This window comes from Protopterus annectens, chromosome 11.part0 (assembly GCF_019279795.1).
Source record: "Protopterus annectens isolate FY-2018-M chromosome 11.part0, PAN1.0, whole genome shotgun sequence".
In the NCBI taxonomy this organism is placed as follows: Eukaryota; Metazoa; Chordata; order Ceratodontiformes; family Protopteridae; genus Protopterus; species Protopterus annectens.
This window is the reverse complement of record NC_056745.1, coordinates 1,153,665,509-1,153,682,411: the sequence shown is the minus strand read 5'-3', so window position 1 is coordinate 1,153,682,411 and position 16,903 is coordinate 1,153,665,509. Positions and strand designations below refer to the sequence as shown.

Sequence of the window (16,903 nt, the reverse complement as noted above, 5' to 3'; positions counted from 1 at the left end):
CGCGATTACTTCTGCCAGAAGGGTTTCAGAGCTTCAAGCTTTATCTGTAAAACCTCCGTACCTGGTTTTTCACAAAGATAGAGTATCTCTCAGGCCTAATCCATCCTTTGTCCCTAAAGTTTGTTCCAGTTTTTGCCTACAACAGTCATTAGAACTTCCAGTTTTCTTTCCAAAGTACTCAAACAAAGCGGAATACATATTCCACACATTGGATGTCCACAGGCAATTGCGTTTTTATTTAGATAGGACCAAACAAACAAGGAAAACAGATCAATTGTTTGTGTCCTTTTCGGATAATAAATTGGGCAAAGCCTTCACAAAGGTCACTATTGCCAAATGGATCAGGGACTGTATAAGTCAAGCTTATTCCTCTTCTAATAAAGAGCTTACGACCTCTGTCAAAGCTCACTCTACAAGAGCTATGGCTACTTCAATAGCATTCCATTCTAAGCTTGCCATTAGTGACATTTGTGCTGCGGCTACATGGTCTTCCCCGCACACTTTCATTTCCTACTACAATTTGGATGTGGCATCTCGGGGGCGAGCTTCATTTGGTTCCACAGTGTTCAGGAGTGTTTTCCAGTGAGCCACCCAGGATTTAGGTGCTAGGGACGCTGTCCCATCAGTACAGAATGTAGGCGAGATAGGATCACATAACATCTTTTAGTTATGTACTTACCATAACTTTAGATGTTTGGGATCCATCTACATTCTAATAACCCACCCTCCTTCCCCCTTCCTTGGAGATCAGAAGAGATCGGACAGTCCTAATTCTATTGTTTCATCTTGAAACATCTGGCAATGTTATATAAACAAGTTATGTGTGTGTGCATGAATGCGGACAAACAAGATCTGGGGGATTAGTTATGGTGCATCCTGGGATAGAGAATAGCTCAGCCAATAAGAGGCTTCGCTCTATAGCATAGCGTGCCGAGTCGGAGCCGATCAGTACAGAATGTAGGCGAGATGGATCCCAAACATCTAAAGTTATGGTAAGTACATAACTAAAAGTTTTGTTTTATGTTAGATTGTTTAAGTTGCAAAGAATACATGTTTAGGTCAGCCTTATAGGTACAAGTGGAGCATACTCCCAGTTTTTCTGTTAATGGCATCATAACAGATATGAGCGAGTGTGGTTGCCATGTGTGAAAGAATAAGGAGTTGTGAGACTAAGATCCAGATGTTGAATCATAGTCTCTTCAATTTCCAGATGAGTAATAGTGTTTTTGTAAGATAAAGCACAGCACCGAGTTTTGTAATATTGAGTTTATTGCTGTCCAAGTCTTATGCGGTCTTGTAAAATGTACTTAAACATTTCTGAAGAAAATATTAAAAAGACTGCAAAAGGCAATTAAGGTGATATATTAAAATGTTGCCAAAACTTTAAGAAAGGGTAAATAATATGTTTAAACATTTTAGAACTGCAGAATCATAAATCCCTTGTGAGAGGGACCGAAGTATAGAAGCAGCTCAAAAATCAGTAACAGTAACATGAAACTGTCCATGGCTAAAAAAATGTGAAAGTAAAAAATGCACTTCCAGTAGCAGCCTTAAGAACGTTCTGTGGACACTTGCATACTCTCAGTGACTAGAAGCCTAAGTAATGTACAAAGTTAAAATTACCATCTTTTGTATTTGTTGTAATGTAAATTGAACACATTGTTTTCTTTCTTTTAAATATAAAGCACACCAATGACTGTGAAGATAGGTAAATGCTGCCAGCCTAGCCAGATAGAATTTTGTAGATAATTATGTCCTTTGTAAATATTAATGTAAGCCATAGGCTTGTAAACTTAAATGTGAAAAGACTGCATTGGATATTGAACTGCAAAAATGTAACAAAAGTGCACTCTGCTGTAACAAAGCTGATAAGTCAATTGTTTGATGTCAAAATTCTGAGCCAATATGTCTAGAGGGAGGCATCCTGCCTATTGTTTTAAGACCAGAGTTAATGGCTAGAAGTTTCATGTATAAATGTCCTTTATTGCTCAGTTTTCTGGCCAGGTGTAAAGAATGTAAATGTAGTTTCCGTTAGTCTGGGAACACCGGAGAAGTGTGAAGAACGATGTCATGTAAAACAGCTCTGTGTTATCAATTTAAAGAAAGAGAATCAGAAAGCTCAGAGCATTTTGTCTTGAATATCCAACATCAGCAGCACTGCTTTGTTCTATATGTAAGTTATTTAGAACTGTTTTCTCTTAGAAATAGCTAGGAATTAGGAAGATTAGACTAGTTTGTTTTTCTGTGATGTCAGAACTTTTCTGCGGTATTATTTTAAGTATTTCTCTGTGATCTCTGAACTCTTGACTAGCAGTGTTTATTAAGAAGTATTGTCTTGTGTTTTTATTGTTATTAAATATTTTTAAACCTTTCAACTGTGGCTGCTTTGTGTAGAGATAATTTGTGTACATTGCGTGTATATAGTGATACTGTACCAAGTCACTCTAATAAGCCTTAACTGTTAGTCGCATTTATCATTTGGATAATAATATTGCACAGTAATAATTGGACACCCTTTTAAGGACCTTTGAGTAGCTGATAAATATTAGCTGGGTGGTGGCAGTGATTTGTACCGTATAGTCTGGGTAAATAGGGCACAGCTGGAGAGCCTGTGCCAGCCTTCCCCAGGAGTGTCTGTGTGGTTGTATAAACTCTTATCTCAAAGTGTTTGTGTGTCAGCTACTTGGGCAGGGATACAAAGCACTGGTTGATCAGAGAGGGTGCTGGAGGTTTTAGCTTGCCCACTAGGCTGAGATCTGGACCCTATAACTGTGCCATTGGGGAGTCTTATTGGGGACCTGGAGAGAAAGGGAGAAACCAGCCCCAGACTGACTGTGATCTCTGTGTGCTCTTAAGGAAAATTGTACTTTACTGTGTGTGTATTTATTATTCTTTCCCTATATGGACACCCCTCACTGGTGTTAGTGGTGAGAACTGAGGCTCCTTGATTGCTGGGCCAGTGCACGGTCATCACATATTAATTGTTTGGCAGTGGTGGGATATCCACACCACATATTAATTGGTTGGCAAATACTAATTGGCTTGTAGTGTTGTGGGTAGAGTGAATTCCTGTAGCTTGTGTACAGTGATCACTGAAGGTGTTTTTGTACTCTAAATCAGCCACGCAGTAAATACTCAGAGTTCAGATCACAATTCTTTTATTCTTTTGTTAGTTTAGTTAGTCAGGGAGAGCAGGCAGCATGTCAGCAGAGGAGTACAGAAGGCTGACAAGGAGCCAGGTGGCTGAGATGTGCCAGGCTAGGGGACTGGTGCATGGAAACCTGACTAAGGCAGACATGATCGCAGCTTTGGTCACAGCTGCATCAGAAAACAGCAACAGGAGGAGACTGGCAGTGGAGATGTACCACCCTCAGAGAATGGACAGCTCTACCTTTCTGCAGAGGACTTAAAACTCCATCTGGAACTAAAGAGACTTGAGTTGGAGGCCATGCATTTGGAAATAGAAGCAGGTGAGAGACTAAGATGTCTGCAGGCCGAGGAGAATGAGAAACTGCTATGCCTGAAAGCTGAGGAAAAGCAGAGGCAGCAAGAGAAGGAGATGCTGACTCTTCATCAGAGTCATGGACATAATGGGGAAGGGAGTAACTGAACCCCAGAAGCACAAAAGGTCAGTAAATTTCTTCCGCAGTTTAAAGAGGGGGATAATTTTGATAGTTTCTTTCATATGTTTGAGAGGGTATGTAAACAGTATGATGTTGACTAAAGGCTCTGAGTACGGTTCCTGACCCCCTTGCTCCATGGTAAAGCTGTAACTGTGTTGTCTAAACTTGCTGATTGTGAATATTTTGATTATACTGCTGTTAAAAATCACTTGTTAGAATGTTTTAAGCTAACACCTGAAACATATAGGAAAACGTTTGGTGAGCATAGATGCAAGGCAGATGAAAGTGTGTGAATATCTTGCTGAAATGAGCACTTATTTTCATAGATGGGTGAGTGCATGTCAGGTCACCACTTTTGAGGGGCTGGCAGACCTTTTGGTGAGGGAACAAACCCTTAGCACTTTGTCTGAGGACATGAGGATCTTGTTAGCTGATAGACAATGTGCTACTTCAGATGAGTTGGGGAAGAAGGGAGACCTATACCTAGCAAGCAGGGCATCCCTGCACAGGAAAGGGGCTCCCAGTACTGCTCACGGGTCTAAAGGAACCCATGGTGGGCAGCACAGACTGCCCCAACAGAATCTGCCAGTAGCAGGGGAAGCCACAGTCCAGGTACATGTCCAGGACCTAGGATTCAATGCTTTGAATGCAGCCAATGGGGCCATGTGGCATACAGATGTCCATGGAGGCAAGGTGGGGACCAAAAGGTGAGAGAGGTAGTAAGTGAGAAAGACAATGACAATAGTAGGTTGTCTCGAGACAACAAGGGTACCGAACTACCATCCTGCAGATGTCCTGATAGGGAAGGATTTGGATGAGGCAGTACCATGTGCTTATGCAGTTACACACAGTCAGGCTAGGAGAAAAGCATGTGCGTCTGGTAGCCTGGGGGGAGACGCAGACAGACTGCATACTTGCAGCCAGGACAGGTGAGGTTGTTACTTCAGGAAGGGAGCTACTCTGTACCAGTGAAACTGAAGGTGAGCCACAGCTGCTTGTGAGTACTGATGTTCCGTTGGACAGCGGACTGCAAAGGTAGAGGTGAGTAGTAGTACCCAGGCTGACAGTGAGGCACCACTGTCAGAGGATGCCAGACTTCGTGAGGAAGGAGAGATGGGAAGGGTTACAAAGAGAGTTGAGATGAGCTCAACTCTCAGACCCTACATTGCAAGACCTGAGGCAGGTAGCTAGTAAGGCACCTAATTCTCAAGGGAAGGAGGAATCTGGATACTGGAACAAAGGGTTACTGTATAGAGAGTAGACCCCTAAGGGAGGGCTAGAAGGTGCGAGGGTGCAGCAGTTGGTAGTGCCTAGAGCCTACCCTCTGGTGCTTCTAGCCATAGCCCATGATATTCCCTTTGCAGGTCACATGGGTATAAAATGTACAAAGAGACGTATTATGCAGAACTTCTACTGGCCTGGAATTTCCAGAGATGTAACAGGGTACTGCAGGACCTGTGAGCAGTGCCAAAAGGTAGGCAAGGCAGGAAACAAGGTGAGCGCTCATTTGATGCCTTTGCCTGTGATTGAGGAGCTATTTCAAAGGGTAGCTATGGATATTGTGGGGCCTCTGAGTACCGCAAGTTCCACAGGGGAAAAGTATATCGTAGTGGTAGTGGATTATGCTACACGATACCCTGAAGCAGTGGCTCTGTCCTACCATTGAGGTAGAAAAGGTGGCAAATGCTTTGTTAGAGATTTTCAGCAAGGTAGGTTTCGCAAAAGAAATACTGACTGACAGAGGTGCAAATTTCATGTTAGACCTGCTGGCTTGTCTGTGGAAGTCCTGTGAGGTGAAGCACCTGAAGACCACCCCCTACCATTCCCAGACTAATGGTCTTGTTGAGAGGTTAAACTCTACAATCAAGTCCATTATAAGGCCATTTGCAGACCAGTTCAAGAGGGACTGGGACAAATATTGCCCCATCTGTTTGCTTACAGAGAGGTTCCCCAAGAATCCACAGGTTTTTCACCCTTTGAGTTGTATGGGCATAGGGAGAGGGGACCTCTAGATTTAATTTGAGGTGAGTGGGAAGGTGAGTGTGAACCTCTCAAGAAGTCTGTTGTGGCATATGTCCTAAATCTCAGGACAAGGCTCAGGGAACTCATGGGCTTGGCCCAGGAGAACCTGGCAGAAGTCCAACAACAGGAATGCTCAAGCTAGAGAGTATGCTGTAGGGTAGCAGGTAATGGTTCTCATTCCTGTCAGACACAACAAGCTGCAAGCAGCTTGGGAGGGACCCTACAATGTGGTAAGAAAGGTAAGTGATGTTAACTACATGGTAAAACTGAAAGGCAGAGGCACAAATTGTACCATGTTAACATGATGAAGCCTTACCATAATAGGGAGGCCCTTGTGCTGAGCATTTGCAGTGGATTGCAGGAGGAGTCTGAGAGAGATCTGGTGACTGATCTCCTCAGTGAGGCTCGGGCTGACACCTCAATGGAAGGGGTAGCAATGTCCCAGCAGCTACTGCCTACCCAGGTTCGAGAACTCCGAGCCTTGTTACAGGAGTTTGGGGACATGTTCACTGGGAAACCAGGATGCACACACCTGGTGCAGCACCAGGTGAATACAGGACCCCAAAGACATATTAGGCAGGCCCCTTGTAGGGTGCCTGAGAGAGTCAAACATAGTCTGAGGGTGGTGATACAGGAGATGTTGGAACTAGGGGTAATTCGAGTCCAACAGTCCCTGGGCCTCCCCAGTGGTGCTGGTGCCAAAGAAGGATGGCAGCACCAGGTTCGGTGTGGACTACAGGAAATTAAACAGTCACACAGAATCAGACGCTTACCCCATGCCTAGGACAGATGAGGCCCTAGAGCAGCTGGGTGGGGCTAAGTATCTTACAACTATTGATCTTACCAAGGGTTGCTGGCAGGTGCCCTTGACTGCCAGTGCTAGAGAGGTCAGCCTTTTTGACTCCTTTTGGCTTGTATGAGTTCGCAAATATACCCTTTGGGATGAAAGAAATGCCCCAGAAACTTTCCAGAGACTGGTAGATCATATCTTAGCAGGAAGGATTGCCCTTGCTTACCTAGATGATATTGCCATCTACAGCCATTCCTGGCAAGAGCACCTTCAGCATGTCAGGGAGGTGCTGGGCAGACTACAGAGGGCAGGGTTGACCATTAAGCCCAGCAAAAGTCAGGTGGGCATGGCAGAGGTCTACTATCTGGGACATAAAGTGGGAGTGGTAAGATCAGGCCAGAATCTGCCAAAGTAGAAGCCATTCAGATATGGCCTGCACCTGTTACCAAAAAGCAGGTGAGGACATTCTTAGGGACAGCAGAGTACTACAGAAAGTTCATCCCTAGTTATAGTAACATAGCTGCTCCCCTCACAAACCTGACAAGGAAGAACAGGCCAGATAAGGTAGTGTGGACCCCAGCATGTGAGCAGGCATTCTGGAAGCTTAAACAAGCCTTGGGAGATCCCCCTGTTAGCTAGTCCAGGTAACAGCAAATAATTTGTTGTGCAGGTGGATGCTTCAAACTATGGGGTGGGGGCTGTACTTAGCCAGATTTCTTCAGAGGGAGAAGAGCACCCAGTGGTTTATCTCCATCGTAGGCTGCAACCCAGGGAGGAATGCTATGCAGCTGTAGAAAAGGAATGTTTAGCCATAGTGTGGGCACTGCAGAAACTTTAGCCTTATCTGTATGGATGAAAATTCACTGTAGTAACAGATCACAATCCCCTAACATGGTTAAACAAAGCCAGCCAGCAAAATGCCAAGTTGCTAAGATGGAGCCTAGGGTTGCAAGCATATGATATGTCAGTGCAGCACCACAGTGGGTTTAGCAATGCCAACATAGATGGGCTCTCAAGACAGGGAATGGGGTAAGATATACTCAGATAGACCTAACCCTCTCAAGCAACGTTTCTCAAGGGTCACTTGCAAAACTAGCTCGAGTTCTCCGGGGGGGGGGTGAAGATAGGTAAAGGCTACCAGCCCAGCCAGATAGAATTTTGTAGATAATTTCTGTCATTTGTAAATATTAATGTAAGCCACAGGCTTATTCTCTTAAATATAAAAAGACTGCATTGGATATTGAACAGCAAAAATGTAACAACAGTGCACTCTTCTGTAACAAAGCTGATAAGTCAATTCTTTGATGTCAGAATTCAGAGCCGATATGTCTATAGGGCGGCATCCTGCATATTGTTTTAAGACTAGAGTTAATGGCTAGAATTTGCATGTATAAATGTCCTTTATTGCTCTGATTTCTGACCAGGTGTAAAGAATGTAAATGTCGTTTCTGTTAACTTGGGAACACCAAAGAAGTATGAAGAATGATACTATGTGAAGCGGCTCTGTGTTATCAATTTAAAGAGAGAGAATCAGAGAGCTCAGAGCATTTTGTCTTGAGAACATCAAACATCACCAGCACTGCTTTGTTCTGTATGCAAGTTATTTAAAACAATGTTTTCTCTTAGAAATAGCTGGGAATTAGGAAGATTAGACTAGTTTGTTTTTTTCTGTGATGTTAGAATTTTTCTACAGTATTATTTTAAGTATTTCTCTGTTATCTCTGAACTCTTGACTAGCACTGTGTAGTAAGACATATTGGCTTGTGTTTTTATTATTTATTATTAAATATTTTTAAACATTTCAACTGTGGCTGTTTTGTGTAGAAGTAATTTAAGCTCTAAGAGTACATTGCATGTATATAGTGACACTGTACCAAGTCACTCTAAGAAGCCTTGACTGTTCAGTCACACTTACCATTGGATAATAATACTGCACAGTAATAATTGGACAGCCGTTTAAGGGCCTTTGTGTAGTTGATAAATATTAGCTGGGTGGTGGCAGTGATTTCTACCCTATAGTCTGGGTAAAAGGGGCTCAGCTGGAGAACCTGTCAGCCTTCCTCAGGGGTGTCTGTGTGGTTGTATAAACTCTTACCCCAAAGTGTATGTGTGTCAGCTACCTGGGCAGGGACATGAAGCACTGGCTGATCAGAGAGGGTGCTGGAGGTTTTAGCTTGCTCACTAAGCTGAGATCTGGACCCTGTAGCTGTGCCAGTGGGGAGTCTTATTGGGGACCTGGAGAGAAAGGGAGAAACCAGCCCCAGACTGACTGTGATGTCTGTGTGCAGTTAAGGGTAATTGTACTTTACTGTGTGTGTATTTATTATCCTTTCCCTATATGGATGCCCCTCACTGGTGTTAGTGGTGAGGATTGAGGCTCCTTGATTGCTAGGCCAGTGCACGGGTGTGACAGCGACCATAACAGGTGCTTGATGATCTCCATCTTTCATTTTCCACCTGCAAGAGGGCTTTCAGAAGAAAGTCATGATACATCATGATAAGACAACTGTTAAAAAAATGAAAGAAAAGTCTGATGTAGATATAGTTAGTGTTACACTCAGGCCTGCCTGCTGGTACCAGAGACTGAAGAGACATAGCTTATTAGTTACTTTTTTTTCTCAGCCAAACACATTGTCACCTGTGGGGTTTCTTCCAAGTGCTGCAGTTTCTTCCTGCCTCCCAAAGACTTGCCATATGTTGTTTGACAATCTTGCAAATTGCCTGCAGGTTTGTTTGTGCGTATACACAGGTGCGCATTCTGTGATAGTCCAGCCCTTTAGAGAATGAGTTTCAGTACCATGAATCCATTAGCTGTCAGTATAGTCTCTGTGTCCCCATGACTATGTAGATTGTAACCTCAGTTATCAGAAAATTGTGTGTGTGTGGGGGGGGGGTATGTAAAACTTTAAATTTAGAAATTAACTCAAAGGTTTGCAGTTGAAACAGCAGTAGCCATATTTAAAATTCACATCAGCCAGTACAAATGGTTTGGGAGAAACATGCCATTTGTTGTTCATTTAAGCACCTTTTTAATTTTCGTGTTGATCATAGTTTCCATTTTGTTACCACAAGGCTATTTTTCATGATGGATAGTATGAGTAGCATAGGAACAATTTTAGTTTATTTACTACTCTTTAAAAAATAACCATGTTTAGTATTCAGAGTAATTAAAAAACACTAAAACTAAAGTTCAGAGAGTTGGAATTTCTTAGCAATTCTTAAACTGTTCAACATGCTACTTTTTATACAGACTTGTATCCATGTACTGTGCAAAATACAGCACAGAAAACAGTAAAAATGGGGGGAAAAATTTGCCAAATGTAATAATCAGTAGTAGGGTGTGAGTTGTGCTATGGTTACCTACTTGTTTTTTGTCAGACCATTTAAGCTACTCCCTCATGTTCTAACTGAAGCATTCATCGGTAAATTCAGCACAGCTGACCATCCCTACTGTTGGTCATTGCTTAATTATGCCCTAAAAGGATGCAAACTTGTAAAGCAATCAACCAATCATCACCATTGCTGAACATCACGGATGCTGTTTATTTGGTTAGTATCAGATCATGACACAAGCCTTCAAATCTAGGTTTCATCTTTGCTTAACTCCACAAAATGATACCTTTGGAAAAAATGCAACAGAAGGGTTCTGCTTTCCCTGTAAAAGTCCTTAATGCAGCATAAAAATAATAGGTAGATTGATAAATTAAAAAAGTTACCAAAGGCCTATTTTACCACTCATGTGATCACAAGGCTGTATGCACTTACACCTGTTCAAGTGATCATATGACTAGAAGAAAAAACCCTCTAAAATGCAGTTATTAAATTCATGTTTTACCAGGGATATGTGATCACTAGAAAGCATGCACTTGCACATACTGATGGGTTCTCATGACTAGAGAGGGAAGAAAAGCAACCTACAATTGGAAAATAGAAATAATACTTTGCAGGGGTGTAGGTTATGGTGATGATTTCTTCCTCCAGGCATGACCATTGATTTACAAGCCTTCAACTTTAGGATCAAACGTGGCAGTTCTGGTGTACGTCATACCGTAACTCCCAGCCATGCCAAGTGCCTTTTCTGTAGTAACATATCTAACAAAGAAAACATACAGCAGGCATGCACACTGGTGTGATGTGCTTCCAGCTGCAAAAACTAAAACAGGTTTTTGGGTATTTCAGATGGCTTGTAGGTGGAAAGTCATTGCATGAAACTAAAATGTTAGAAGGGTACATAGGAAGAGATATTACCAGGAAAAAGTATAAGGTGGAATGTTACCATCCTTCTCTGCCTATGGTTGGTGAGAAACTACCTCAAGTACTAATGTGTAGCTTTGTATGACCCATTTCCATAGGGAGGTAAAAGGACTGAAGCTGTGAAGAAGGGCTACCAAGTTATAATAAGGTTTGCATAAATTATATGAAGATGCTTCTATGTAATGTGTATATCTCTCCGGGATACGAACAAAGCAAATGCAGAGGCAGTCATGTTTAAGTTTTCCAAATCACTCTGAAAAGTCAGTGAGGATGGCAGATCTTTTGGGAAAAAAAAACACAAAATCAAAGTGCACAGCTTGGGACTAGAAGGTGGATTACTCAAGCGAAAGTTGTCAGGACTCTTTTGTCTAAAGACAGGATTGCCAATAACATGGAATAGACTCCTACCGAGTGCAAGTTTAGCAGGTGGAGATGGAACACATGATGTCATGGGAGAAAAATAAGGGCGGTCTTGGAAGAGAGGAGTGCAGCTAATCTACAGGTAGTGTAATGGACAAATTAGGTAGACCAGAATGGTGTTGTCTGCTGACATTTTCTACGTTTTAGTGTCCCAAAAGTTTTAGCTTACGAGAGAGAGAATTTATAACATTTAGTTGGATATAAAAAAGAAACAGTAAAATGTGTACAGTGTAACATACATATCTTTATAGCTTAAAGTAGGGATGTGGATTCATACCATCCATATTACTAGTTGTATCATTTCAGGAAAGAGCAACCCAAAACATCTGCAGTTTTGTTAATTTACTATATGTTTAGGGGCATTGCTGTTCAAATAATATTCTTTATACTGAACATTTGTTGCATTTTTCTTTTTAGATCACTGTCTAAAATAATGGAGGAAAAATTAGAGGAAGATCATAATTTAATTTCAAGCAGTCATTATCCCAAAGATGCAGTTAAGAAGCGACAGAACTCTAGCCATGGTTCTCGAGGAAGTACGTCTTCTAGGTCTTCCAGGAAAAGCTTCAGACTAGACTACAGAATTCAGGAAGATGTTACAAAGTCTCAGAAGACTAAAGATGGAAGATTTGTTAATCCGTGGCCAACCTGGAAACCACCAACCTTCTGCAATGTTTTGAAGTGGGCAGTCATGGAAAAAAATAACAGCAATGTTCCAAGTTCAAAAGAGGTAATATTATTCATTATTTAACTGACTGACAACCCTCATGATTTTCTGTCTTGATTTCTGTCAATATTTGCGTACTTTTAACTGGGTTTATGTTAGTTTATCGAAATTTTACTTTGTCGAAATTCTTATGGTAGTGACCAGATGATCGACAAATTAAAATAAGGAAAACTAACAAAAAATGGAAACGGGGTTTCTGCAGGAGGTCAACACCCCTGCATCCCACACACCTCCTGCTAATTTTATACACTAACTCCGAAATCACACTACAGTGGGGAAAAGGGCACATTCCCCAATCCCAACTATATTGCAACCTCTTTTCAGTTCTGTTTCCTTTTAATAGTTAATTTTGATACAAAGTAAAATTTATGTAAACTAACATAAACCCCTTTTAACCTACCTGATGACTGTGGTAAGGGGACTACAGTTCTTCTGGCTGTTTTTCAGAAAGCAGTGTAATTTTCTGTCCTCTTGCAAAGGCATTTTAATTACTGCGATGTTAAGACATTCCCTTTATCTCCTCTGGAAGCTGCATCTTCTGCTGTGAACAGTCTCTAAGGCAGCTGCACTGATGAAATCTATGCTACTTAAATTGATTGATGTGGTTCTACCAACATCATCTTTTCCTGTACTGATTTTATTACAAACATATGAATAACACGTATATCTGTATTTATCTATTTATGTCTATATGTGGATAGCTGTATATATATATATATATATATGTGTGTGTGTGTGTGTGTGTGTGTGTGTGTGTGTGTGTGTGTGTGTGTGTGTGTAGATGGATTCACTTCAGAATATCGAAGGTTTACAATTTCAAATTTCATATGGTCAAGACCATATGATCGAAGTTTCAAAACTTCGATCATATGGTCAAGACCATATGATCGAAGTTTCAAGACTTCGAAATTCTGAAATAAATACAAAAACAAAACCATGTTCCTCAATGTTTTTGCAGGGGGGCAAGCCCCCCACCCCCTGCTATTTAAATATACCAACCCGAGATCGCACTACAGCAAGGAAAAGAGAAAATTTCCTGTTCTGCTCTGTATGGAGATCTCTGTTGAGAACGTTCGAAGTTTTAAAACTTTGATTATATGGTTTCGACCATATAACATTCAAAGTTTTAAACCTTCGATAAAGGGAACCAGTATAGATATATACATCTCACAGTAGAATAAAGTCTGTATAATTCAGTCCAAATGCATTATCATTACCCCTGTTTAGGTTAAGTCATTCACACATTCTTATTAAAATATTTAATTGCTTTGCAGACTAATCTGTCAGAGACACTGGGCGAGCAAATTGGTGGAACAAAGAAAATGATTTTTTTAGCTATGATACAAAATCAGAATTGTCTAGACATAGTAAGGCCTTGCTAAATCTAATTATGGTGTCGTCCAAAAAAGCAATTACTATAAAATGGAATTCAAAGTGTAAACCAACTGTACTAGAAGTAGTGAATGTAGTAACAGAGATAAAAGAATTGGAAATGGGATCTTTAGAAAAGGGTTATGAGCAAATTACATAAAAAAATGGGAATTGTGGGAACAATACATGCAGAAGAGGAACGAGATTTAAAAGAAGGCAGAATTTGAATGAGCTATGTAATGTCTGACTAACAATGACTGGATAGATTATAAATGATGTATAATGTTTGCAACTGAAATTGTCAGTATGGTTTGTGATTTATAATGTATTCAACTAAAATTATGTCATTGTGATTAGTTTTCATTTATATAAATGTATGATTGCCTATGTCATGCTTGATAATTTAATAAAGATGTTTCTTGTTTAAAAATATATATGTCATTGCTTCAAATGTAATGCTAAATACAGCAATGCAAATACAGATCTGTACAACTTCTTAAAGCAGGACCATTAACACATAAATCTTCTGGTATATATCCCAGTAACACACTAAGGAGTTTCTCATTTCATTTCTTATTCTCATCACATTAAAAAGGAATTTTAATTATATATAAGTTAAATGCATATTGTTTGCAAGACATTCTGTTGTCACATATTCATTCCCTTCACCAACTTATTAGTTACCTCATTCTTCCCATCTTGTAACTAATCACATTTGTATGGCACCTTATGTTCAGGTTGGATTCCTTTCACATTATTACTCTCCATACTGATTTTTTTTACTGAATCTAGTCATTATATTGAAACATTACATGAATATTGGTTCTTACTTCCAGTCCTGTATCGGTGTGTAGGGAAAAATACCCAACCTGTTGCCCAAAGATAACACAATGCTAAAAAAGCACTACCTTGCGTCCACTGCCATTCCTCCATTATACTTGATTGTTCCAAAAGTCTTTTACTCAATGTAATTATTCCCTAATGCTGTCTTTCCTAATTTTACAGCTATTTCTATTAATCATTTATCCGTCTCTCTCTCTCTCTATATATATATATATATATATATATATATATATATATAAATATAGTAACTCAATAATCCACCATGATATCCTCAATTCTTCTTTAGTCCCAAGTCTACTGTTTTCAAGAGAGCATTGCTAAAATGCAGCATTCACACAAAACATCATCCAATATATTGCATGTACATATAATGCTAATTTGTTATCATCATCCCACCATTCCATAATATGCTGCTGCTTCAGTCCAAAAGTTCACCAGTTCAGCCCATTAGAGTAACCATGAGGTGACCAGGCATAAGCCATAAGGTTTTCTTTAGATTTATTACCTAGAAGAATGGTAACATCAATTTATCACTTTAAGCCCAACAGGACTTTCTTTCTTCATCTTGGTACATAAAGCAAAATAGTGCAATTAGCACAAGTAGCCAACATCCGTCGTTCTTTTCCATTCAAACAACACACACCACTGTACAATTTTATAATACTCCTTAATTTTGCTTCCTTATCACAGGACCATCAAGCTGATTTTGCACGCCTCTTTGGCTTACCTTCAGTTGATAGCTCAAACATCTCATAAAATATCAAGCCATTACCATGGAATCTAAATACCAAGAAGTATATTTCTACTGCTGATCTCTTTTAATCACCTAAAGAAACTTGAACCTGTTATATTGGTAGGACAACCATAGTCTATCCTGAAATGATGCCCATCCCTCATAAAATGCATTTTTATCTCTCATCTATAGGCAAAATCCAGTATCACTTCCTTGCCAGCTATAGGTCTCTCTGTATTATCCAGAAAACCCATACCATGTATTTAAACTTATAAGAAACACTAACCATCCAACCTAATACCATATTCATGTGCAACTTTAATTACTCCACTACTAATTGGGAATCCTGTATGACACCAAACATACAGGCACAGAGATCCCTGAACCAGATTGTCAATACACCAACCAGGGGTGCAGCCATACTGGATCTGGTCCCCACTGTTACCCAAGAAGTTCAGTTGTGAGTGTTCTGCCATTTCACACTGAGCTGATCGAAGGAAGGACACTGAGGAAACTCGGAGCTATAATATATAACATTAAGTATCCTGTTTTTTGTTTATTTTGTTCTTTATTTATTTATAGCACTTTGTGTACTGTGTATTTTTCTAGCTAGTTTCACTGTGTGCGAGGTATTAACTGGAAATTGTCCACTTTTATTAAGCATCTGTTGGGTTGTTTGTTTCTGATAACTTGTTGCAGTTAAACTCTTTTTTCTAGAGGCTCCTTTAGCTGTTTAAAACTTTCATTTAAAGGTTCACTGCTGCTTTTCAGCTGTGAGAAACATTTCTGCAGTTTGTTCTAAGTAGTGGGGATATTTGTAGCATTTCCATATTCAGGCTTGTATTTGGGCCTAGTGTTTGTGGAGGCTGTTTGTCTGAGCACATATTCAGGGACATCTTGGTTTAGCCAAAGCCATCAGGCATTTCAATGAGAGAGAATTGTTTGAGGTCATTGGCTGACTGAGGTCACCTGGACTACAGCTTAGACTAAGCACCTCATTGGTTCTTTTGAGATTTCTTTCTTAAAAGCTGTCTCAGGTTTCAACTTTCTGTTACCTAAGAAGCTCAGTTGTGAGTGTTCTGCCATTTCACACTGAGCTGATCGAAGGAAGGACAATGAGGAAACTCAGAGCTATAATATATAACATTAAGTATCCTGTTTTTTGTTTATTTTGATGTTCATCGTATTTCACTGTTGCAGTCATCACTGTAGGGTTCTCCATTGCCGGCAGGCAGTCCTCGGTTGGCCAGAATCCCAAAGTCTGGGTCCGGCGTCGGCTGCTCAGCCATGCTCCCTGACGTCAGTGCGCCAGGAGTACAAAGCTGGCAGCCGACGCCATGTTCTCCAGTCTTTCTTGCCATCCGGTGAAAGCAGTTCGCAAGTGCCGGTCGGCTGACTCCTGACAATTTTTCGTACTTCCGTCCAAAGACTTGCTTCTTCTACTCAAAGTACCCCGTTGGGGAAACTTTTTTCTTGCTCCAGTCCGATGTCAGAAAAAGTTAATAACTGTATTTCTTGTGGGAAGCAAATACCGCATAAGGATTTCCATTCTTACTGTATTCCTTGCTTAGGCCCTGACCACGACGTAGCTAGTTGTCGGTTTTGTGCTAGATTTAACCAATGCACGATTAAGCGAAGGAACGATTTTGCATTTCATTATTTCGGTAGGTGATTTAATTACAAAATGTCGTCGGACACGCTTCCGACTACCGGAGTTCACAAACGACGCAAGGATAAAGACAGGCCTCCGAGGCCCAAAACAGACGACGTTTTACAAGCAGAGCCAGCTTCTGGTTCGGCCGTCATCAGTGAGGCGCTTTCACAACCCCTGTCATCGGCCATTTCGGAACTGATTGCCGAAACGGACTCCCACGAGGAGCCAACTAGGCCTTTGAGTACTTCAGCTGCTGGACCTTCGGACAATGCTCCCTCGGATGGGTCCGGAGCCGCTGTGCAGGTACCGGCTTCCGAGGGGATTTTCAGGCCTACACAGCTTCTGATAAAGGCAAAGCCAAAGTCAAAGGCAAAGACTCCTTCCAAATCTAAGACTTCAGTCCAGGCCTCTTCTGATCCGGGACCCAAATCCCAAAAACAGTTACTTAAGTTGGCGAAGGACTGAC

At 40.9% G+C, this 16,903-nt stretch overlaps 1 protein-coding gene across 1 annotated transcript in view; it reads left to right on the top strand.

Moving 5' to 3' along the window:
* Positions 1 to 16,903, top strand: part of NAPEPLD (N-acyl phosphatidylethanolamine phospholipase D) — a gene marked incomplete in the record, with an annotated part of 998,216 nt that overhangs the window by 411,498 nt on the left and 569,815 nt on the right. Inside the window, 1 exon segment of the mRNA XM_044088514.1 lies at positions 11,527 to 11,839. Within this exon segment, the coding sequence (XP_043944449.1) occupies positions 11,543 to 11,839 (297 nt within the window).